At 36.0% G+C, this 26,860-nt stretch overlaps 1 protein-coding gene across 3 annotated transcripts in view; it reads left to right on the top strand.

Moving 5' to 3' along the window:
* The first annotated feature begins 580 nt into the window (after positions 1-580).
* Positions 581-26,860, top strand: part of SPAG17 (sperm associated antigen 17) — a 285,233-nt gene continuing 258,953 nt past the window's right edge. For all 3 annotated transcript variants that reach the window (XM_056819265.1, XM_007485278.3, XM_007485281.3), the window contains exon 1: positions 581-734. In XM_056819265.1, coding sequence (XP_056675243.1) covers positions 651-734 — 84 coding nt within the window. In that variant the 5' untranslated portion in view covers positions 581-650. The remainder of the gene's footprint in view (positions 735-26,860) is intronic.

Genomic DNA, 26,860 nt, shown 5'->3' with positions numbered 1-26,860 from the left:
TTACTTGTGGGTAACCCTGTGCAAGTCACTTAACTTCTAATTGCTTCATTTTCCTCAAATGCTTTAGTAATAGCTCCTACCTGCTAGGGTTGTAAGAATTAAATGAGATGATTGTAAAGCGCTTTGCAAAGCATCTCACATGTGCTACTACATAAATGTTGACTATTGTTGATTTATTATCCCGGAGCTCCGCTGGTTAATGTTCAAATCCTGAACTTGACACAGTCTCATTGTTCGTGCTAGCAAATGACTTAATCTCTCGGTATGCCTGGAAGGTTTCACATGTAGAGTTTACACGGAAGCAAACTGAAGTCAGAGAGGGCAGTGACTCAACCCCAAAGTGCACGACTAATCAAGGAGGGAGAAGGATTCGAACTGAGATCTCCTCCTTCCCAGGCTGCCTGCCCGGAGCGTTAGCTGCTTCTGCGCCCACCGCTCAGTTGCTAGTGGAGACGGCAGCAGTTGAGCCTGGGCTTTAGAACTGGACTGGGTGAGGAGGGGGGAAGGAGAGCGGGAAGAAGCCGACTGGTGAGTACTGGGGGGAGGGGGAGAACGTCGGTGGGGTTGGGCGGGGCTTTGGTTACTATGGCAGCGAGGACGCTCAGACTCCTAAACCAGAGCCAGAAGCGGACGCTTCTCTAGTCCTTTGCATGGCACCCAAGAAAGATAAAGGGGCCGTCACCACAAGCGCCAAAGCTTGGGAACCCTTACTCACTTCTGCCGTCTTTAACCAGGTAAATCGCCACGGGACCAGGTCTATTCTTTCGTGACTTCCTCAGCTCTCAGGCTGCCCCAGTAATCCCTCCAGCTGTCAGCTCTTCTCCCCTCTCCCCTTCCAAAACGTTTTTAAAAACTGGAGGAGGGCTTCCAGGTTCAGTTCCTACTCGTGCTGACGTCATAGCAGGGGGTCCCGAGCCCATGATTTTGTTTTTCCCCACCCCCGGTTGTGTTTGTTTCTTTGTTTTTTGGTGCATCCCACCCTCCCCGGTCAAATTAAAGGTCTTTAGAATCAAACTTTGTAGGCAGCTAGAAGGAGTGGTTGTCTAATTCTCTCTTTTTAACTTTATCAAAAAAATTAAAAATGAAATAAAAACCTGAAGAACCCGAGACTGAAAAATTGGGTTAAAGAAAAGGAGTACTGCTTTGTTTTGGCCAGAACACATCTGAATTGTTGAATTTCAGTCGACTGACCAGCTGGGCGTGATAAATTGTCTTTGGAATAAGACCTGGATTCAAATCTCAGGTCTGCTAGTTAACTAACTAGTCATATAATAAATCATTTAATTTCTTTGGACTCCAGTTTCCTCATCTTAAAAGACATGGAGAGATGGGAGTATGTAAATTGTAAGATAATTTTAGCTCTTGAGTCTTATAAACTGGCATGGTCTTAAGTGGTGCAAAAGACAGATTTAGCTGGGCCATAGTTTGGGAACACCAAATTCAAATTCAACCTCAGACACATACTAACTGTGTGACCCTGGACAAGTCATTTAACCCTTGTTGCCTCAGTTTCATCATCTTAAAAAATGGGGGGGGGGGAATGGGGGTATATAAGTTGTAAAATACTTTTAGCTCTTAATTCTTAGGAACTGGTATGAACTAGGTGGCACAGTAGATAGACCTCACTGGACCTGAAGTCAGGAACAAGTTCAAATCTGGCTTTAGACATTTAACTAGCTGCATGACCTTTGGAAAGTAATTTAACCCTGCTTGCTTCAGTTTCCTCATTTGTAAAATAGGCTGGAGAAGGAAATGGCAATCTACCCTAATATCTTTACCAAGAAAAACCCAAACTTGGGATTATGAAGAATGGGACATGACTGAACAACAGCATATAGTAAGGATACTTGAAACAATTGTGTCTTAGGAAAACTGATTAAAGGAAATAGGGATGTGAAGGACTATTCCATGTAAAAGTGGAAGAATTATATTTGTCTCTTTTGGCTCTAGAGACAGAAGTTGAAGCAATGGATGGCAATTACAGAGGCAAACGAAATAAATGAAAATTTTAAGTGTCTTGGGAGGTATTGAGCTTAATTCAGTTCACAAGTAGTTAATTGTTAAACTCCTTTCTGAGCCAGACACATTGCTAGACATTGGGGATACAAAGACAAAGAAAAGGTAAAAAGCCTGAAATCCTATAGCAGAGGCTGGATGACTTATTGTCACCAGTGAGAATGGGATTCTTGATTGGAGTAAGGGATTGGATTAAATGACTTCTGAGTTCCATTTTAACTTAGAAATTCCAGGATTCTGTCCTAAGGAAACAGCCATAGTGTGTCTATTAAATAGTGATTTCTATTGAGTTGTTGGCAATACAAAGAATTTAAGTGGACCAAAAAGAAAACTGTAAAATGTAAGCTTGGTGAGGTCATACACTGCTTTATTTTGCTATGTGTCTAGCTCAATGCTTGGCACAAAATTGGTGCTTAATAAATGACTTTTGAACTGAATTAAATATTTTGTGGTATAAATAGCCAATTTTAGATAAATTACTTAATCTCTAGGTCTATATCACCAGGACAAAAGCATCCTTCTTCAAACAGCTAGAGTGGAAATTCAGTACAATAGAAATTCCTTGAAGGAATTTATTTCGGTATTTTAGTCTCTTTGTCTTAGGTACCTGTTGTTATTCAACTCTTTGGGAACCCATTTAGGGTTTTTTTTTTTTTTTGCAAAGATACTGGAGTGTTTTGCCATTTCCTTCTCCAGATCATTTTACAGATGAGGAAATTGTGGCAAGCAGGATAAAGTGACTTGCCCAGGATCATAAAACCACAAAGTGTCTACAAATTTGAACTCAGGAAGGTGAATCTTCATGACTCCAAGTCCAGTGTGCTATCCACTGTGCCACCATGCTGCCCAGGATAGTACATAGGCAGGTAATAAAGGTTGTTTGAGTTTAATTGAAGATCAAAAGAGATCATTTCATACATCTAGTTTGCAAGTGTAGACTAGTTTTTATTTTTTATCCTAAAAGAGAATGACTGCATACACTGAAGAGGGCATACTTCTGAGATCTGTACACATGCAACCCCCCCACCCCCTCCATCCACCCAGTAACTCAAGAACCTCTGCTCTGTTTGGTGTCATGGACTCCAATGTACCTGGGTGAGCCACTAGACTTTGTACACATGCATCCAAAATTACCTGTTCATCACCAAAAGCCCCATAAGGCCATACATCACTGGGCATTCTTTTCATTCCCTTCTCAGGAGCAGAATATGGTGCAGGAAATAAAGTGCTGGATCTAGAGTCATGAGTCCAAATGTGGCCTCAGATACCGTATAATTGAAAATCTGTTACCCTAAAAAAGAACTACATTTCCCGGGAGCCCACTGACTTCCTTTTGTTACATACTTCCTGTAGACAGGGGATATTAGTGAGCAGATGGTCCTCTTCTAATGATCATTAATAAATCCCTTAAAATAATAATATTATTGTTGAGATTTAATTTTAACTTTTATAATACTTACTCACTTTGTGATCCTGAGCAAGTCACTTAACCGTTTGCCTCAATTTCTTCATCTGCCAAATGAGGCTAGCACTCACCTTACAGGGTTACTGTGAGGACCAAATGAGATCATATTTATAAAAATGTTTACCACAGTGCCTGGCACATAGTAGATTGTTAGCTCCGCCTTCATTTTCCTATTAAAATTTTATGCATCTGTCAAGATCTAACTCAAATGCCCCTTCACCTGCACCATCAGGTCTTCTCTTATCCAAAACAAAGGTAATTTTTCCCTCCTACTAACTACCATAGCCCTTTGGACTGTCCTTATTTACTTAATATATGCTAACTAATATTATAGTTCTTTTCCTCTATGAGTCACCTCTGGTGACTTTGTTTAACTATTATAAAAAGGGGGGAGCCTGGAGATGTGGGTACTTTGATTCAAATCTAGCCTCAGATATATTTCCCACCTGTGTGACCCAGGGTAAATCACTTAACCCCAATTGCCTAGCCTCTACCACTCTTCTGCCTTCAAACGGTTAATTAGTATTGATTCTAAGACAAAAGGTAATGATTAAAAAAATGGAACACCCAGTCAGGCAAAGGAAATACTTTTTCTAAAGCCTTGTTAAAAATACATTCCTTTTCCTTGAAATCATCACTATCCCAGAGAATCTGGGCTGTATAGTAGCTGTATCTCTTCCTCCTATGGGATTTTCAGTTTCTTGAGGGTAGAAAGAATTGCATCCTTTGCATCTGGTAGCATGCTTTGTAACAGGCTGAGGGAAATGGGGTAGTAGGAGAATAGCTCACAGCAGTCCTACTGCTGTTACTGAATGTCCACTTGAGAGTTGGGAGGGTGTTCTTTGTACATAACATATCTACCTCTGAAATTCCACCCAGTTCTTCCATTTCTGTCCTGTGGAGCAAATAAAACACATCTGATCCCTCTTTTCCATAATGATTTTGAAAATATTTGAAGACAGTTTCTTTGCACCCTCTTGCCTCCAACTTTTTCTTCTAGAGACTAGTTATCCCTGGTTCCTTCAGCCGGTACTGGGAATGGCATGATCTCTAGTCCTCTCACCAATTGAGCTGGTATCCCCAGATGGTCTTCAGGTTTTCAATATCCTTCTTAAAGTTTAACAAATATTGCAGGTGTGGTCTGATCATTACACAATATTTTCATAGGGGCTATAATGAATAAATGTTACTTAAATGCTACCTTTCAATTAGTACTCTGCATAAATTTGATCTTGAAACCATAATAATGTGCCCTTTTCCCCATGAATGGGAATTTTTTTTTAATTTAGGAGTTAATCTTAACATAGGACTTTATGGAAGCAATTATGATACTGTAAGCCCTACATTAATGGAATGAAATGATGGAGTCCTGGGTTACTTCTATAACATTCTGAAATATGGGGTCTCAATTCAGTAATCCTCAGTTATAGTCTCAGCTTCGTTGAAATATTTTTCAAAGGACTACATAAATGCTCTCTTCCCTTTACTTTTATAACTTCAAATTAGCCCAAAGTATTTTTTTCCTCCATTTTCTTGAAGGATTTGGGTGCCAAAGTTTGACTTGAAGTGAACTTTTCTGCTTGAATTATAAACTGCTGCACAAGAGTGTTTCGTGGAGGTGCTGACACTGTATTAAGTCAAGTGTTACAAATATGAAGTTGTAATTTTCCTAGTCGAGTGGAAAAACTAAAGGCATTCTTTTTTCCTTATGTCTTAGGGCCCTTGAAACCCTATTTAGATTTCCTGGTTCTACACAAATAGTACAACTTCAATAAATATTTTTTTATTAATAGAAGGAACTTGATTTCAAAAGTAGCGTCAAAGTTTTAGATATAAAGAATTTGTTCAGTTCTGCCCCATGAAGTGGACAGCACACATTCCCTAGTGGCAGAGGGAAATATTGCTCTGACCTTCCCATGTTCTTACTTCACATGAAGTCCATGTCTGGTCCAGCAGTTCCATTTAATTCTGTGGATGGTTCTAATTTTACTGTGTGTAACTTTCAAACAGATATTCACTGAAGTGATATAGGAAAGGATAAGAGACCATCACTTTGCTCCTCTCCCAAAAAGGCATGAATAGTTGTCAGTTATCAAATGCTTCTTTTCCTCTGTATCAGCTATTTATTGATAGAGTTACTTTGCTTTAAGTGGAGAAGAAAAGACAAAGGATGACAAAATTCTTCCAGTGTGATTCCCAAAGGCTACTTTTCAACTTCCTCATTTGTCACTAATAATGTGATCTGGGATGAATCACTGCATATTTATTTCCCTGTGCCTCACTTTCCCCTTTTAAATAAAGAGAGAGTTGAATGAGGTAACTAGGAAGTATATTTTTAGTTCTAGGAGTGTATGACTTACTCCTTTAGGAGGATTCTGTTTAATAGATTTATATAAGCTGATTCCTGTTTCCTACTTTTCCACATTCCCAGGGCTCAATAGTATTTTTAAATCATGATTTGCTTCTGGACTATAGGAGTGCTTATAGAAAAAAAACCCCAACATCTGCTTTTCTAACTTATCTTTATTGACTTTCTCTTATGCTACTATTTTGAGTTGTCTTAAGCAGATGGAACATCAATTTTAGTTTTGTAATATAGGTCAACTACTTACCTCAAGGATCTCCAGTGAATCCTTGTTTTATTTGATGAAGTACCCAGGTAGATCACAAATGACTTTTCATGAAATAGATGTTTTTGAAAGCTGCCTAAGACATAAATAGAAATAACAGACATCATTCATATAGTTTTGTTTTGAAAAGCATTTTGGGAATCTCATTTGATCTTCACAACAACCCTAGGAGATAGGTACTATTATTTTCCTCATTTTTCTAAAGGGGAAATTGAGGCAAACAGAGGTTAATTTATTTGTCACAGAGCTAGGAAGTGTTTTAGATTTGAACTCAGATCTTCCTCACTGCAAATCTATTGCTCTATCCACTGGATCTCCTAGCTGCCTTAAAGCTAATGTCCACATAACTAGTAAGTGCTAGAGGTGAGATTTGAACCAAGGTACTCCTAATGCCAGGTTTAACATTCTATCCACTACTCTAGGATATCTCTTTTGCTTACAACACATAGTATCTCCTGTTGTTGTTGTTATTGGGTTGTGTCTGACTCCTTTTGGGGTTTTGGGGTTTTTTTTGTTTGTTTAGAATATTTTTCCATGGTTCCATGATTCATGATTTTTTTCACCCTTCTTCCTTCCCCACTCTCAGCACTGACAAGCAATTCCACTGGATTATACATGTATCATTGTTCAAAAAACCTATTTCCATGTTATTCATATTTGCAATAGAGTGATCTTTTAATATCAAAACCCTAATCATATCACCATTAAACTATATGATAGATCATGTGTTTTCCTTCTGCATTTCTGCTCCCACAGTTGTTTTTCTGGATGTGGATAGTATTCATAAGTTCCTCTGGATTATCCTGGATCATTGCTTTGCTGCTAGTAGAAAAGTCTATTACATTTGATTGTGCCATGATGTATCAGTCTCTGAGTAAAATGTTCTCCTGGTTCTGCTCTTTTCGCTTTGCATCAATTCCTGGAGGTCATTCCAGTTTACATAGAATTCCTCCAGTTTATTATTCCTTTCAGCACAATAGTATTCCATCACCATCAGATACCACAATTTGTTTAGTAATTCCCCAATCAATGGACACCCCCTCACTTCCCAATTTTTTGCCACCACAAAGAACGAGGATGTAAATATTTTTGTACAAGTATTTTTCCTTATTATCTCTTTGGGGTATAAATGGAGCAGTGGTATGGCTGGGTCAGAGGGCAGGCATTCTTTAAAGTCCTTTGCACATAATTTCAAATTGTCATCTAGAATGATTGGATTAATTCACAACTCCACCAGCAGTGTATTAGTGTCCCAATTTTGCCACATCCCCTCCATCATTTATCACTTTCCTTTGCTGCCATATTGGCCCTTCTGCTAGGTGTAAAGTGGTACCTCAGAGTTGGTTTTATTTGCATTTCCCTAATCAAGAGGGATTTAGGACACTTTTTCATGTGCTTATTGGTAGTTTTGATTTCATCATTTGAAAACTGCCTATTCATGTCCCTTGACCATTTGTCGATTGGGAAATGGCTTGATTTTTTTCTAGATTTGACTTAGTTCCTTATATATTTGCGATTACCTTTGTCAGAGAGTTTTGTTATAAAAACACTTTCCCAGTTTGCTGCTTTCCTTCTAATTTTGGTTGCATTGGTTTTGCCTGTACAAAATCTTTTTAATTTGATATAACCAAAGTTATTCATTTTACATTTTGTATTGTTCTCTCTCTCTCGGCTGTTCTCAAATTCCTTCCTTTCCCACAGATCTGACAGGTATACTATTTTAAGTTCACTTAATTTATTTATGATTTCCCTTTTTATATTTAAGTCATTTACCCATTCTGAATTTTTCTTGTTATAAGGTATAAGATGTTGATATGAACCTAATTTTTCCCATACTGTTTTCCAATTTTCCCAGCAATTTTTGTTAAATAGTGAGTTCTTGTACCAAAAGCTGGGATCTTTGAGTTTATCAAACACTAGCTTGCTGAGGTTATTTACGCCATTTGGCATTTTACTCGTAATGATACTACTTTTTCCTTCTACAATTCATTTTATAGATGAGGAAAATGAGGTAAACAGGGTTAAATGACTTTCATAGGGTCACACAGCTAGTAAATGCCTTGGGCTAGATTTGAACTCAGTCTTCCTGACTCTAGGCCTAGCACTCTATTCACTGTGTGCCCCTATCTTTGCTAATTATGGTGCATATTTGCTGGTCATTTTAAAAATGAGGGAATAAAAAATCACCAGTCAAGTTATAACCCTAAAGTTGTGGTTGCTGTGAGACCATGAGCAAATCATTAAATCAAGCAGTATTTATTCAACATCCACCATGTGCCAGGAATTTTGCTAGGCTCTGGACATAGTAAGACAAAAACCAAATTGTCCTTGAGGATTCTATAAAAGGGCACATGTGTTTATGTGTGTGTTTGCATGACTATATGTGTATATACAAATATTTATAAGATTTGAGGAGGGGTAAGTGACTAGCAGCAGGTAAAGACTTCAAGTAAAAGGTGGCTTATGATCTGAGTTTTGAAAGAAACAAGGATTGTGAGAGGGAGAGGGAAAAGGGAGAAAATATTAGGCAGTTTCATTTGAATCGATGGACTAAGAAGCCAGGTTGCAAAGGGTTTGGAAGAAAACTTGATGAGAGGAAGTTGAGCTATCTCAGATGAAATCTAAATTCATTTAATTTTTTTCTTCATTTAAAAAGCATTTTATATTCACGTGACTTTTTCAGGGAGTTTAGTCATTAAGGGGAGGAAAGTCTAGGATGCTGGTTAGAATGATAGGATTGAATGAGGTTGGTTGGTTGATTGGTTTTTAAAGGTTGGGAACACCATGAGCAATTTTTTGTAGGCTATAGAAAAGGAACTAGTGAATTGGGAGAAAGTGAAGCTGGGGGAGGAATCCACAGGAAAAGGTAGCCGGGAAGGATTAAAAGGTTCACACAGAGGAGTGGGATTTGGTAAGGATTATTTCCTCTCTTCTCTGGACTAGAGTGCAGGAAGAGATTGGGGTTAAGATATCGAAATGATGTGAGATGAAGAGAGGAAAAGAGAAGCTCTCTGTGAATGGACTACATTATTAGGGGGTAAAATATGAGGCAAAAACCTCTTTTGAGAGGGTAAGAGGAGAAAGTACTGTGGGAGACTTGAGGAGTTAAAAGGTTTGAATAGATGCTATGCAGAGTGGGACAATGAATCCATTATGTATGAATAGAACATAGGGATAGCAAGAAGGTCCAATATGACTGGACTATAGCATGCAGCAAAAGGGGAATAATATGCAATAAGGATGGAAAGGTAGCTTGGGACCAGGTTATAAAAAGTTTGAAATGCTAGAATTTTTATTTAATCTTAGAAGCAGTAGGGAGCCATTTGAGTATTTTTCAGGAGAGTGACAAGCTCAGACTTGTACTTTAGGAAAATTACTTTGACAGCTGTATAAAGGAGAGCCATTAGGAGACCATTTCAAAAGCAGAGTCAGATAGAATAAGGATATAAAATTAGGGTAGTGAATATGTGAGTGGAGAGAAACTTATGAATCCGAGACGTTGCTCTGAGCCTTGGTTTTCTCATTTATTTTATAAAGATAATTATACCTGTAATATATATGACATTTGATCATATACATATATATATATATTTAGAGAGAGAGCCTAAAACCCTGTAAAAATAAGCAAATTATTATTCACTCCACTGAGGAGGGTAGATGATTGAATTGATCAAAATTTAATTATTATTAGTGATGAATAACTGATTTATTGTTCAAATAGATATTTATTTATATACTATAATCTATGGTATAACATCATTTAGTTCATTAATGGATGATGTATTCACTTCAAACTTGACTTTTTTTAATAAAAAGAAAATGTTTACTTAAGAATATTGGTAAATCGACTAGGAAAAATACACTTTAGTGTAAACTGGTATATGCAAAACAGAATTCTTTTTATGCTCTCAGATAACAGTAGAGTGTCAAAGAGTGTTCTGATATAGAATAATTGAAAATCTTTCCATTTCCTACCACTGGCCATATGTTGTAGCTACTTAGATAGAAACCTAAGCATTTTGAGAGTAGAGGTATTACTTCATAATGTTTTAGAATAGAGGGATTATTGAGCTAATTGACGGGTAATTTTAATCTGAAATCATTATCACAATATGATGATAGTGAGGTGTTGTGAAATGGGCTTTCATTGTTTCAGTTGGTTTTGAGCTTATCTTGGGAAATAGAAAAGCTGATCAACATTGTGCCAGGAAGGCTTATTACAGATGAAGAAGAGACAAGATGGCACAGTGGACAGGGCACTGAACCTGGTGTCAGGAAGACCCAAATTCAATTTGATTTCAGATACTTGCTGTATGCCTCAGGGAAAATCACTTAATCACTATCTGCCTCAGTTTCCTCAACTGTAAAATGGTGACAATGGCATCTACTTCTCAGGATTGTTGTGAGGATAAAATGCAATGTTATAATAAAGTACTTAGTATGGTGCCTAGCACAGAGTAAGTACTTAATAAATTCTTGTTCCCTTTCCTTCCCTCTTCCCCCCTCCCTCAATAAATGCTTGTTCCCTTCCTTTCCTTTCCCCTACCCCAAACCCTCCCCACCCAACAGAAAATCAAATGTACACTCATATTAACTAGACTATCATGAGTGTATCGAATTCTGACTCAGGATGGAACCTCTCTGCTAACAATGGGGAAAATACTGGATCCATTTTAAAATTTAAAAGAAATGCAGTATCAGATTGGAGAATATTTAAAAGCCAGATGAAAAAGCATTCAAAACAAACAAACAAAAAAGGACAGTATCTTGAGACAATAGAAAGAACATCTGGCTTGAGGTTCAGAGAATCTGGCTTCAAACATGGCCTCTGTGAGAACATGGGCAAGGAACTACAGTAAGTCTTGGCCTCAGCTTACTCATCTCTAAAATGATCGGGCTATGACTATGACTAGAGGAACTCCCAAGATCTCTTCCAGTTCTAAATATGAAAAATTGTAGCTATTAATATTTTATTATCTTTTTCAAGTCCATTATTTTTTTCCAAGGAAAACTCTCCTCCTCTTTCAATAGAACTGTAAGCGACTCTCCCCTTGAGTGGGTCCCACATTCTCTCAAGGTCTATTCAGGCCACATGTCTTACAGTGTCAGCCAAAGATAGGTCCACTCTGTTCCTTTTTGTGGTTTAATGCTTTCTCCATCTTTGGTTCCCTTGTACACTAACCTTCACAATGTTACATAGGGCAAGATCCATGGGTTTGCTCATCTTTTTCATGACTCTGGTCCTATGTCAGTGTCTCCATCTGGGGCTGGCTCCTCCATGCATGTGGTTCCCTGTAGTCGTTCTGTAGATCCCCAAGACTCTCTAGCTCCCACATGCAGCTTGGTGTCAGCATCTCAGTCTGTATGTTCCCTGGAGAAAGCTCTGTTCAGAAGTTCTTCAATTCATTCAGCAAGCATTCATGAAGTGACTGCTATGAGTAAGACACACTCACTTCTTCCTCATGCTCCAAAAGAGTCAATCATTTATTAAAAGTCAACTATATTAAGTGTTTAAGAAGACTTCCTAATAAGAATTCTCTCTTAACAGGGGAATGAGGCTTCTTACTTTGCATGCCAATTATGTTTAGGCCATTTTGTTCCTGAGTTTCTCTTTGGGAACCTTTTACTGGAACAGCATTTTCTTCGCTCTTTGAATATTTACACTGTTGCTTGACTGTAGTAATAGCCACTGCTTTTTTTTTTTTACACACTTAAACTGTGGTAATATGGAGTGGGACATTTCCTGAACCAAACCCATAATTCTTGTTCAGAATTTGAAGAGTGCAAAATGTTCTTGATAGCCATTGCCAAAATCTATGACCCCAGCCAGACCTCTTACACAAAATCATATCATGTATAATACTAGGATGATGATAAATTTTAAATAGATATACAAGTTTAAGAAAAATATCTTTTCTTTTAGTAATTGATACTATTAGAGTTATAGTTGATCAAACTAGAAAATTAATTCTTTTGTTTGAAATAATCTCTGAACAATTTTCAAAAAGTAGTCAAAGATTTCAGAATACTTTTTATTCTGAACTGTGATCTATGGCACATCTTAGTGTTTGTTTAAGACTTACTGGAAATGTCTATAATATGAACTGAAGAGTGATGTCTGGCAACTGCCTTTTTTTTCTTAAAATAGGTTGGATATTTTATGACTGTTTTTTGAAATGGACTTTTGTTAATATTTACTAAACAAATTGCCAATTTTTGCAAAGATAATTTTAATAAAGGCCAATGAAAACAACTGAGTTGCTTGGAAAAAATGTTGAGAGTGGATTTTTTTATAAGTTCATATTTAAGTTCTATTTCTTGGGCAACAACTTATTATTTAATGGGTTTGGAAGTAAATGAATAAGTATGTCAAAATATCTACCTAGATGTTATATGTAACTTTTTATTACAAAAAGGAAAGTTTATAATATTGGTACAATGCACGTGTTTAGCCTATCCCAGGCTCAATATGAATTGGGCCATATCCTAGGGGGAAATCTGCCAAAATACAGCAAATCTTGTCTATGTTTCAGTGCAAAAATAACTTTGAATTACTTCCTATTGCCAATAGATTAAAGTCCAAAAGTGCTTTTTTTTTTTTTGGCCTGGCTCTCAGAACTCTTCATATTGTGCCCTCCCAACTTCCTTATTCAACATTTTCTCTCTCCAATCTCACTATACTGGAGTCCTCTGTTGCTCTTCTTCCACCTTAATTCCTATCTATTTTACTTTAGTCCACTAAAGTCCTATTCTGGTTTTGTGTGGAGGTGATAGCTGGTTCTCAGAGACACAAAATAAATCCTGAAAGGTCTTACCAAACCAGAAAGGTTTTGAGTGTAGGCCTAGACTCTGTCATATGTCTGTTATTGAGGACAAGCTAAGTGAAGATCATGCCCCAAACAATGGTCATTGAGGGCTGAGGTATTTTTTTAAAACCCTTACCTTTTATCTTGGAATCAATACTATGCATTGGTTATAAGGCAGAGAGTGGTTAGGCAATATGGGTTAAGTGACTTGCCCAGGATCACACAACCAGGAAGTGTCCAAGGTCAGATTTGAAGCTAGAACCTCCCATCTCTAGGCTCGGCTCTCAATCCCCTGAGCCACCCAGCTGCCACTTTGGCCTGAGGTATTTTTGATCATAGTAATTCAGCAAGGCTCTTTTCTAAGATGCTGAGAGAAGTATCCAAAGCTACAAAGTCAACTAGTGACTTTGCATATGCATTTATCCTTTCTAGAAATTCTACCTCACCTCCATCCCCTGTCATTCTGCTCCACTACCCTTCTGTCATTCAAATATTGGTCATCTTTCAGGGCCCAACTCATGCCTCAAATTTTCCATGAAGCTTTCCCAGAATGGGCCTGCTCACATGGATATTTCCTATTGCATGAGAATCATAGAATCTGAGAATTGGAAAGAATTAAAAATCATTTAGTATAACTACTTTCTTAAGCATGAAATCTTTCTATAATATCCCCAACAAGTAGTCTTCTAGCCTCTGCTTAAACACCTTTAAGAATGAAGAATTTGCCAACTTTTAAGATAGGCCATACCATTTTTAGAGAGTGTTAATGTTTAGGGAATGAGGCAGCAGGTTGTGTAGTGAGTAGAGCATTGACCTAAGAATCAAGAAGACTCATCTTTATGAGTTCAAATCTGGCCTCAGGTACCTTGGGCAAGTCACTTTTTACCTCAGTTTCTTCATCTGTAAAATGATCTGGAGAAAGAAATGATAAATTCCTCCACTATCTTTGTCAAGGCAATACCAAATTACATCATGAAGAACTGAACATGACTGAACAAGAACAACAGAAAAAAAGTTATATTTTTTAAATTGAGCAAAATTCTTTTGCCTATAAGTTTCAATAATTAGTCTCAGTTTTGCATTCATTCCAGGGCCATGCAGAAGAAATCAAAGTATCATAGATCTAAAGTAAAAGAGACCTCAGAGATCATCTCATCCACCCCCTTGACCCATTTTATAAATGCTGAGACCCAGGGACCTTAATTTATTTGCTCAAGATCATTATGATAAGCATCAGAAATGAAAAATCTTTTTCTGATTCCCCCTTCTGAAAGTGATCTTTCTCTGACCTAATATTTCTTAAGGCATTTTGTGCAGACTTTCCTGGGCTTCATTTTACCTACTGTCTTAGTTATTTGCTCCTCCACATCCCTATTAGAAATAAATGCCTTGAGAATAAGGACTATATTGTTTTTCCATCTTTATATTCCATGGAGTCCAACTCCTTATTTTTACAGATCAAGAAAATGAAGCTGTGGGGCAGCTGGGTGGCTCAGTGGATTGAGAGCCAGGCCTAGAGATGGGAGGTCTTAGGTTCAAGTTTGGCCTTAGACACTTCCTAGCTGTGTGTCCTTGGAAAGTCACAACCCCCATTGCCTAGCCTTACCATTCTTCTGCCTTGGAACCAGTATCTAGTATTGATTCCAAGATTGAAGGTAAAGTTTTAATAAAATAAAATAAAGTCTTAAAAAAAAGAAAAGAAAATGAAGCTGAAAAACTTTAAGTGATTTGTCCTAGGTTGTATGGACTGTAAGTGACTGTGCTTAAATTCCAATATAAGTCTTCTGAATCCAAAACCAGTGTTCTTTCTACCTCCTCTATTAGGTATGGAAATCAGTCCTCAATGACTCATTGGGAAAAAGGCAAAAACCAAGAAATACACTGGGATTGAGGGCTTAGAAATTAAAATTACAAGAACCTTAAATTATGACAATACTCTCATAGATTTGGATGTAGAAGGTCATCTAGTGTAGATTATTTATTTTGCAGTTAAAAAAAAAAAACAAAACCTAGGGCCAAAAAAAAGTAAGTGATTAATCAGGAAAGAGGTGATAGAACTTGGAGTTCTTAGACATTTAATCTAATCCATTTTCCACTGTCCTGTGTGTACCAAAATTCTGTTCAAAACCCAAACTTTTTTGTCCCTTTATCAGACTTTTACAGTCTCCTACATACAATTTACAAACCCCATCCATGGCCTAATGACCTTTGACTCTTATCCATGTGTACCATGTCTTTTCCTTCTCCTCTAGCTCACTCTATGTTTACTTTGTCTGAATCCAAATTATAGCTTACATTTATTTAGATATTTCACAATTTATAAAGTGTTTTATATATAATAAGTTGTCGGATCCTCATAAAAACCCTGTGAGGTAGGTGGTGTAGGTATTATTATCATCCTCATTTGTAAAATAAGGAAACTAAAGCTCAGAGGTTAAGTAACATTGTTGAGGATCACAAAGCTAAGTTGCCAGGCTGTGAGCTGGGAACTAGAAATGTAACTCATATCATCAGATTTCTGATCCATTATACCACAGGCACCTTGTATTAAATCCATTTTAGCCCCTGGAGCATCATAAAGCATGGATTTAGAACCGGGAAGGGCTAAAGGCACTAAAGTGAAATGAGGGGGAAAGAGAAAGAGACAGAAAGAGACTGTGTGTGTATGTGTGAGGGAGAGAGAGAAAGAGAGAGGGGGGAGAAAAAGAGAGAGAGAAAGGAAGAGAAAGAGGGGGGAGAGAGAAAAAAAGAGAGGGAGGGAGGAAGAGAGAGAGAGAGAGAGAGAGAGAGAGAGAGAGAGAGAGAGAGAGAGAGAGAGAGAGAGAGAGAGAACAACAGCACAACAGAGAGAGAGAAATTAAAAATACAGATGAGACCAATCAAGGACTCAGTTTGCCAAAACACAGATAGAAAGTAGGTGGTAGCTCAAAATGCCAAGACTAGAAATCCTTGGATTACATTTTCTATATAGCTATGTAATTAGTAATAGATAAGAGATCTTTATATCAGAGAGTAAACTAATAGTAAGGAATGAGATGAAATGGAGAAGAGTGAATTATTGAACCTTATAAAAAGAGGACAGTGACTTTAAGGCATGGAAGGCATGGATACATGACTGATAGCACTTGAGAAAGATGATTGTAAGTTTCTTCCCAGAAGCAAGAGTTGAGGAAAGGTTTTAGCCATTTTGATTAGATCATATTAACTGAAATCTGTTTTTACATCACCTCTTATTTTTTAACTTACCTCCTTCTACTCAGTAAACAAAAATTTTAAAAGAACAAAAAAGCAGGTCAGCAAAACCATCCAACACATTTAACACAATCCTTTCTGACAACAAATGCTGTTTTCCAGACCCATAGTTCTCCCTGCTTCTACAAACAGAGACATTTGCTCATCTCTTCTCAGGGGCCAACCTTTAACTCTTAATTTCTGATGATGAAAAGAGTTTCCTTTTCATTGGGGTGAACTCTGATTCCAATTTTACATTTGTAGGGCAATTAGCAATATTCATCTTAGCTTTGCCTGCCCAGAAGAATGTCTCTGATATGTAATATTTGTTTGAAAACCCAAAGGAGCTTGCTTTCTTTTGAGGTTGGCCTTATTTTTTATGTTCTGAAGTTCATTTTGGACCTCAGATTTTGCTCCAAGCAATAAAACTGGTTGGATTGTACTAACTTATTAGAGGGGTAATTTTACCCGTATGTTGGGGGCGGAGAGATGGTTAAGGTGTGTAGTGGTTTCTGTGGTTTCTGTATAGAGTAAAATTCCCAGCAAAGCTTTTCCATGTGGTGTTTTAATAGTGGCCTTAAAACTCTCTGATGCATGGAGCAAAACCAAATGAGGCTCATGTGCAAGATTTGTGGGATGGGCCAAGTCAGCCTATGAAGAATAAAAGAAATACCATCAAACATCTTAAGTTTAGAGAGCAAAACCATCCAGAGAAGATTCTCTGGCAATGTCCAATTTCAGAACAATACAACAACAACAAAATCTACCAACCCTCTTCCCCCATACACACCTCCCATACTGATCTTAGATTATGTGTAGAACATTCCATGGTGGGCAGGGACTTAAAGATTTGTAAACGGAAGTTGGGCTTAATATTTTTGCTTAAGTTCAGGCAGTGTTCATGCTCAGTAAAGTTGGCTGATTAATTCAAGAAATTTAAAGTAAGTTCAGGGCCCTTGCCTTCAAACAGAAGAGGATTGAGGGCTTCCTAGAGTCAGAACCCCCAGTGATTCTGAATTATCTAAGATAAAGAGCTGGCCTTGTATTGTGGATGGGAAACTTTCAAATGAAGTCTGAATGATTATTTATTGAAGGATGTCATAAGAGTGAGATTCTTGATGGGTTAGGATAGTTGGTCTTTAAGGTCTCAATCAATTTTGAGATGTTCTAACTCTAGTTCTCTTGGTCATTAATCATTATCTCTTCTTTTCTTTGTTGGGTCACTCTTCTTTTTTCTTTTTTAAGCTGGATCTCCCTATCTCCTTCAGGCTATAAAGGCAGTGGCCATTCAAGAATCTAATCCCACTGTTGTTCAACATGGGAGCTTTGGCTTACTCTATTTCCAATCTGGGTTGATATGTACTTCCTTAGGCTGCCTACTTATTCCCACCCCCTCTGCCTTGGTAACATATGGACACCTGATTAGCAGAGCCCACTAAAGCTCAGAAACCCTTATATTCAAGTAATTCAGCAACCTCAGATTTTTCAGTTACAGAGGTCATACCCAGCCTAGGTTACCTCTTGCAAGATAATTTTCTCCAAATTCTTTCTGTGTCATTTATCTAATTATCCTAGGAATACAATCACTACTATCATAATTTATGTACTGACAGTTCAGCATGTTATCTGGGGAAGAGATCATTCAAGAGGTCTTCAGATTTCCAATAGCTGTGCCCTATACCACATCGCTCTTTCCCATAATTCCCCATCTATCTTATTCTGTCCCCACTGCCTTTTAAGAACTCTGAGCATGTAGTACCCGGTGCCTGAAATTTCTCAGTCATTAGGAATTGGGGTAGGAAGGCAAGCACACTCATCTATCAGACAACAAAATATTTATTGAGTGCCTACTATAAATCAAAATCTGGACTGGAAACTACAGAAGATACATGTAATAGTGTGTCACAGTTCCTAAATAGTCTAGTTGAAAAGATAATCCTGAGACAAAGAACCACACAAGGCAATAGGTGATTGTGCTGAATTTATTCAGAGAAAGGAACAATCTCTTCTCTCTGAGAGTAAGCAAGAAAGGATTCATGGAGAAAGCAAGGATTAGTCTGGACTTTTTGAATAGAGATAGAAATTTTCTATTTTTCTGAGTGGGAGTAAATGGTTGGTGAGATAGGTCATTTATTGAATCATTGAATAAGAACCCTGAACCTTGAAGGAACATTAGTGGTGATCTAGTTCAACCCTCATATAGAATTCCTTCCACAGCATCCTGACAACTAAGGCATCTACCATCTGCTTGTACTTCTCCAGTAATGTAGAACTCACTACTTTGTGAAGAATGTCATTGTTTTTTAAACTACAGAAGAGGTAGAACAGAGGATAAAAAATGCAAAATGTGATCAGGTCAGCAAATATTTATTAATTGCCTTATTTATGTCAAGCACTGTGCTAAGTCCTGGGGATACAGAGAAAGGAAAAAAGAAAATATCCTCTGCTTTTAAGGAGCTCACAGTAAAATGAGAGACATATAAACAAGTATGTACAAACAAAACATATAGAGGATAAATTGTATCCTATGTAAAAGTTAATATGGAAAGATAATCTCAGAGGGTTGTCTTCTGAGACTTGTTCAAGGATTCCGAGTAGAACTTTTGAACTAGAATAAAGGACTCATATGGTAGAATGGTAGAATAAAAAGCAGTAAAACTAGGCTAGATTGTAAAGGGATTGGCATATATGCTAATTTGGTTCCAGGAGCAGCACCACCATTATAGATGATAAGGTATTTCCTTGAACTCCAGCAGGTTGAAAATTTGAGTCTCAGGACATTTTTGATATCCTAGTGACTCATGATAACTAGCAACATTGTCACTTTCAAAACCTAAAGTTGGAAGAAAGCTTTTTATTTATTTACAATATTATCTTTTTTAAAAACGTATTATTATAAATGTTTCTCTCTGTATCATTAACCAGCATATTTGGATATGAAAGTGATCCACAGGCCAGATTCCTTTTCACTGTGTTTCAGTGTAGCTGATATAACAGCTCTATAGTCAGCAGTAATTCCATATTTAATTACATGTAAATAGCTGTTAGTATATGCCTTCGGAATCCATGTTTCTTGCACCAGATGTTGGCTTTATACAGAGGCAAAGTAGAAAACTATCTACATAGTATGATTTAAAATGTTCCCTGTGAGCAGCCATAGTTTATGAAATTCTTCCATTAGATACCTTGGAAAAAGATACTGAGTCTCCAGGAATCCTTGTTAATGTGTAGATATTTTTGAAAATAGTTTTGGCACATTACTACCTTAGGATGAATTTATTTCTCATGTTAGTTCTTAACTGGTAAACCCATGGAAATTTAAACAAATAGACTAAAATATAGGGAAGTATTTATGTGGGAATAATATTAAGAAATGTATAGAATATAATGTACTATTGACTGGAGTGGGACATTTTTGTAGGGTGCCTTTGTACAGACAGTATGGCGCCACCAGTAACTGGCATCTGCCCTGAAAAGAAGTCAGAGACATTATACCATTGTATTATTTACTTCAGATCATCTTCAGTCCTACCTCATTTACAGTTCTGTCACTGAAACTGCAGAATATTAGAATAAGAAGAAATCTCCATGGCCCATACCTAGAGAAGAGTCCCCACTACAACTGAATGTCAATTAACTTCTATTTGAAGACCTCAAATGAGATGGAATTCTCTGACTCTGAATGTTAAGAAGTTTTTCCTTTTATCAAGTCTAAAATTACCTCTTTGCAAATTATTCTGTATTGTCTGCATTCTTGATCAAGCATTTGATCTTCATTTTCATTTCAATCTCTTATCAAAGAAATTACCCAGCCTCATCACCAAAATGAAAGGCAACTGCTGGCATCAATAGAGAAGTGACTTCTGTCAGGAAGAATTGGGTTCATCCCTAACACATACTAGCAGTATGGACACTAGGCATATCATATGATCACTCATATGTCTGTCTGTCTGTCTTCTTTTCCTCATCCTTCTCCTCTTTTTCTCATTCTTCTTGTTCTTCTCTCTCATATTTATTTTTTGTTACAATTTATTTTTTACATATGTAACATAATACATGATTTATAATAAATGTCTGATGAATCATAACAAATATGTTTATGTATGTAAGAGGAACAGATTATTAGCTATGTCCAAAAGTCTGTCTCATTTTTTTCACACTCACACCTCTTCCCCCTCCCCAAGAAGGCAGGTAGAATGATATAAGATGTATAAATATTATCATATATTTTCTGTTCATCCTGTTGTGAAACAAGATATAAATTGCCTACACTAGAGAAAAATTCATGGAGGAAGTAAAGTGAAGAACAGTATGTTTTAGTCTACTCTCTTCTATGGCAGTGGTTATCCTTTTTTGTCATGAACTTCTTGGAGTTGTTCTGAATCCTTGCATTTCTGATTATAGTCAAGTCATCATATTCTTATGTATTTGACAAGATTATCTATTTATTTTAGATATGAGACCTCTATCTGATAAAATGCCTGTAAATTTTTTCCCAATTTACTGCTTTCTTTCTAATCTTGGAGACATTAGTTTTATTTGTACAAACCCTTTTTAATCTGATGTAATAAAAATTATCCATTTTATATCTCACAATGCTTTCTAGCTCTTGTTTATTTATAAATTTTTCTCCTTTCCATAAATCTGATTGGTAAAATGCTTCCTGTTTTATTCTAATTGGATTATATCTTCCATTATGTCTAGATCATATATTCATTTTGATCTTTTCTTTTTAAATAGTGTAAAAATTTTTTTCCTGATAGTTTCTGCCAGACTCCTTTTCACTTTTCCCAATAATTTTTTACCAGATAATGAATTCTTATCCCTAAAGCTTAGATCTTTACATGTGTCAAACACAAAGTTATAATAATCTTTTACTACTGTTTGCTATATGTGTGTTCTGTTACAGTGATCTATTTTTTTTTATTTCTTGGCCAGAAACAGTTAGTTTTGATAAATACTGCTTTATAATACAGTTCAATTTTTTTGAGAATTTAATTGAGATGACATTGAATAAGTTTAGGTTAAATTGCCATTTATTATATTTGCTTAATTCACCAATGAACAATTAATTTTTCTTCAATTATTTTATCTGACTTTGTTTGTATAAAAGTATTTTAAAATTATGTTCAAATAGTTCCCAAGTTTTTGTTGGCAGACATACTCCTGGGTGTTTTATATTGTCTATGGTTATTTTAATGGAATATCTCTATCTCTTCTTACATGATTTTCTCGATGATTTATAGAAGGTACTGGTGATTTATATGAGTTTATATTTTTTCAACTAATTTTTAGTTGAAACTAGGGTTTTCCAAGTATTTCATCATCTTGTTTGTAAAAAGCGATAGTGTTTTCCCCTCATTGCCCATTCTGATTTCTCCAATTTATTTGTCTTCCCTTACTGCTGTTGGTGTTCCACCCAAACTAATTGAATAATAGTAGTGATAATAGCCATCCCTGATTCTCTCCTGATCTTATTGGGGAATCTTCTAGGTTATCCCCGTTATAGCTACTGCTTGTTGATAGTTAGGTACTTGTTTCTTATAATTTTAAAGAAAAATTCATTTAAATCTATGCATTCAAGTGTTGTTTTTTTAATAAGGAGTTGCATTTTGTCAAAAGCTTTTGCCACGACTATTGGTGTGATTGTATGATTTGGTTGATTTTGTTATTGATACAATTATGTTAATAACTTTCCTTATATAAAACCAGTCATTCATTCCTGGTATAATTTCCACTTGGTCACAATATGTAATCTTTGTGAAATACTGCTATGGTTTCCTAGAAAATATTTTTTTTTTGTATTTTTTCATCAGTATTCATCACTTAAGTTGGTCTAAAATTTTCTTCTTTTTTTCCTCTTCTTAGCTTAGATATCAGCACCATATTTGTTTCATAAAAGAAGTTTGGTAGGACTACTTTTCTGTTTACTTTTCCAATTTTTTTAATATTAGAATTAGTTGATCTTTAAATCTTTGGCAAAATTCACTTGCAAATCCATCTGGTCCTGATTTTTTTTTCCATAGGGAATTCATTTGTGACCTTTTCAATTTCTTTTTCTAAAATATTTTATTTAGATATTCTACTTCCTCTTCTGTTAATTTGGGCAGTTTATAGTTTTGTAAGTATTCTTCCATTTCATTTAGATTATTAAATTTACTGGAATTTAATTGGGCAAAATACTTCCTAATATTTGCTTTAATGTCATTTTCATTAGTGGCATATTCACTCTTTTCATTTTTGATAGTAATTTCCTTCTTTCTCTTAAAAAGTCATATTAGTGGATGGTTTATCAATTTCATTTTTTAAATAAATCTGCTCCTAGTTTTATTTGTTTTTAATGGCTTTCTGACTTTAAAATTATTGATCTACTATTTAATTTTCAGGATTTTCAATTTGATGTTTAATTAGGGATTTTTAATTTGTTCTTTTTCTAGTTTTTTTAATTGCAAATTCAATTCATTAATCTGCCCTTACTCTATTTTATTGATGTTCACATTTAAAGATATACATTTTCCTCTGATTATTACTTTGGTTTTTATCTCATGTTTTGGTATGTTGTCTCATTATTATCATTTTCTTTAATAAAACTATTTATTGTTTCTATGATGTTCTTTGACCCACACATTCTTTATATTAGATTAATTTCCAATTAATTTTAAATCTGTATTTCTATGTTTCTTTATTAAATGTAATATTTATTGTATTATGATCTGAAAAGGATGCATTTAATAGTCCTTTTTTGCATTTAATTATAGGGTTTTTTGGTCTAATATATGGTCAACTTTTGCAAAAGTGCCATATATCATTGAAAAAAAGGATCATATCTAGTTTGCTTTATTTTACCTTATCCTGTCCAATATTATTTATAGGATTATCCTATCACAATCACCTCAAACCTAAAACTTCTATGTACACTCTTTCTACACCCTAATAATGATAATATTATTTAGAGTTACAAATACCATTTTCCAATGTAAGATACTAAATAGTTAAACCTTATTAAATCCCTTATAATTATCTTTTTCATATATCATATATTTTCATGTATATCTTCTATTTTTTCTAATTCTTGTATTTGAAAATGAAATTTTTTTGTTCAGTTCTATTTTTTTTTCTTCAAGAATGTCTAAAAGGCTGGGTAGGTTATACTTGGTTACAAATCCAGCTCCTTTATTCTTCAGAATATTATGTTCCATTCCCTTATATCTTTTAATGTAGAAACTGCTAAATTTTGTGTTATCCTGACTATAGCTCCACAATATCTGAATTGTTCCTGTCTAGTTGCTTATAATATTTTCTCCTTGACCTGAGAGTTTTGCAACATAGCTATAATGTTGTAAGTTTTTGTTTGCGAATCTCTTTCAGACAATGATTAGTGTATTTTTTCAACTTTTTTTACCCACTGGTTCTATAACTTCAGGACAATTTTCCTTAACAGTATCTTGAAGTATAATAGCTAGACTTTTTTATCATGACTTTCAGACAGTCTAGTACTTCTTATATTATCTCTCCTTGTCTGTTTTCCAGGTTTGTTCTTCTGATTAGATATTTCATGTTCTCTTCTTTTTTTTTCATTCTTTTTGTTGTATTTTATTATTTCTTGATGTCTTCTGAAGTCATTAGCTCCCTCTTGCATAATTCTAACTTTTAAGGAATTTACCTTAATTAAGTTTTTGGACCTTTTTTCTAATTGTTCATAATTTTCTTGCATTATTCATTTCTTTTCTTGGTTTTCCCTCTACCTCACTCATTTGATTTTAAAGCCTTTTAAAGATCTTCTAAGAAATTGGAGGAAGGGAATTGGCTGTGATTGTTTTATATTTTCCTTTGAAGCTTTACATGCAGCTGTTTTCACTTCATTTGTCTTCTGAATTTGAACCTGAATCTCCTCTACCTCCATAGTAACTGTCTATGGCCAGATTCTTTCTCTATTATTTACTCCTCTTTTTTAAACATATTTTTTTCTGATAACTTTGTTAGGATCAGGCTCTGCTCTAGAAAGGATAATATCTCAAGTTTCAGGTTTTTCATTTTGTTTGCAGAGCTTTATCTGGGAATCTTTGACTTTTTTGGTTCTTGTGATGTATTATGATCCAAGGCAAGAGGAGATCATTACCCTTCAGACTCCTGCTTGGGTTTATGGGTGAGCTCAGGGACTTTAATCCACTAAATTGAGCCACAGCAACTCCTCCCCACAAACCCACCTGCCCCCCCCCACCTACCCAGACACACACAAATTGCAAATTCTTTCCCTGTGATCCTAGAAACACACCAGCAGCCACTGTACTTGTTCAGTCAACAAGCCTGGGGCCTGGGATCTAGAACCAGTAGTGGCCCCACAATCGTCCCCTGACCAACTGCCTGACCCATCCCCAACCACCACCAAAGAAGCAAACGTTGTGAAGCTATGCTGACATCATAGCTACTCCAAAGCCTACAGAATGTTGAGACTGTGATATCTGCACTTCAAACTGACATGCTGATAGGTCAGATCTTTCCTAATATTCTCATGAATTTTCCTAAATTAGATTATTACTTTACCCTAAATTTTATTTCTGCCTTTCTGAAATTCAGTTTGAGGCATTATTTTAAATTACATTTGGAGAGGAATTTGGGAAAGCCATGTTATTTCCTATCTTATTCCCCCATCTTCCTATAATCCCTCCTGGCTTTCCTTTTACGCAGGAGTTCTTTACTTTCTTTGTGTCATATGGACCTCTTTGGCAATCTGGTGAAGTTTATGAACTCCTCTTAAAATCATGGTGTGTGTGTGCATGTGTGTGTTTGAAAAAATGCAAAAATTCAGTAGCTATGAGTGAAAATAAAAAGGTAGGGTTTTTTCCTCTCTAAGTTAACAGAGTAATCTAGTCTATTCAGGGCCCCAGGTTAAGGGCCCCTAATTTTTAAGTTCTATAGCAATTGTGGATCTAAATTCTTAAGAGTGAGTTCCCTACACAAGTGAAGTCATGGGTCTTATGTCAAAGTAATAATATTATTTTTGTTTCTAAAATAATTCATAATAATATAAAATAATATTTGTAATCAATTATAACTAATCAGTATATGTCTTTTTGAGATTCTTGTTTATAAGTATTCATCATATGTGCTTATGGCTAAAGTTTAAGTTTATTCAACAAAATATTTATTAAGCTCCTATAATATGTAAGTTATTATATAATGTTCCACAGGTAAAAAAATAATTGTAAAAACTATGTTGTTATTATTATTATCTAGCATTTGTAGAGGGCCTACTATATGCCAGACTCTTAAGTGCTTTACAGACATTTTCTTTTTTGATCCTCACAACAGTCTCTTAAGATTAAAATTCATTAGAGACAATACCTTATTTATTAAATTTTAAAAAGCAGGTCAGAGGAAAGAAGGCACCAGCCACATGTGTCTGGCATTAGCAACCTCCTTCCCAAGCTGGCTATGTCAGTTTCATAGCCAGGCCTTAGGTGACCCAGTGCTCCCCTCACCAGTCCCTCACCATGTGTGCCTTCTAGGGCTTCCTAGCCAACCCTGAGCCAGCTTGCCCTTACTGGCAATATCCTAGCTGCCTCCAAGAACCAGGCTGGGGGCTGAGAGCTGAGAGCCAGGAGCTGGACTCATATACACCTTCTCCATATGGATTCCCCAGAAAAAAAAAAAAGTTCCCACTACATTTTTGCTCTTAGTAGAATCCCTTTCTTAAAATCTCTCCAATTGGAAGACACCAAACCTTTAGGATGGCATCAGAGTACACATGATAAGCAGTAGTCTTTGTTGGCTCTTAATTCAATCAGAGGGTGAGGTAGTTTGTAATTTCAAACTTACAATCAAAACTTTCCCTTTTTAAAATCCAAAGTTGATCTTGAAGCATCAAAGAAAAGGGTACAAACCTGTGTCTATACACAAGCTCTAGGAGATAGGTGCTATTATTATCCCCATTTGAAGAGGAAGTAACTGAGGCAGACAGTGATGAAGTGACTTGCTCAGGGTCACACAGCTAGTAAATGTCTAAGAGTAGATTTGAACTCAGGCCTTCCTGATTCCAAACCCAACACTCTATCCTCTGTACCACCTAGCTAATAATTAAGTCAGTCACAGTCCTCTTCCGGGATCTTACAAGATAGTAATATTCTCTTCCATCAAGCTATCTAAAAAAGTGAGGGCAATTTATCTTCTCATTTTGTTAGCCTTTTTATTTAAGAGATGTTGTTGATGGTGATGATTTCTATTCTAGACTTTCAGTGACAAAAAGAAGGCTAAGAGGACTAATGTCTCCCCTAACACTGGGACGACATAAGTTAAGAATTTTCATGGTGTCATGCAAGCAAGTTTCTTTCATGGTCTGCATGGATGGATTCTGATCTGTCCTGGTGAAAGGAGTACCCACATCAGTGAGACCATAGGCTCATCAAAAGATCAAGGAATGCATGGAACTTTGTATTTATTATGAACTTTCTTGCAAGAATCTAAAATTTTGTTGAAAGACACCAGTCAACAGATTTGTTTCCTTATTGAAGAGAAAGCTGTTTTACAAATTAACTGTCTTTCACATAAATATTTGGCTTTTTCTGTTTTGAAAGATTTTTAGTTTGTTTTGTCTTGGTTCAGATTAAGTCTTCCCCATGGGGCTTATTACATTATACTTTGATAATTCTGAAAGATCTATGATTTCATCCATGCCAGTATTCATCAAACTGACACAAATTTTAAGCTTCTCC

Source organism: Monodelphis domestica, chromosome 2 (assembly GCF_027887165.1).
Source record: "Monodelphis domestica isolate mMonDom1 chromosome 2, mMonDom1.pri, whole genome shotgun sequence".
Lineage (NCBI taxonomy): Eukaryota > Metazoa > Chordata > Mammalia > Didelphimorphia > Didelphidae > Monodelphis > Monodelphis domestica.
Note: the sequence above shows the minus strand (reverse complement) of the source record. Positions and strands in the feature narration are given on the sequence as shown.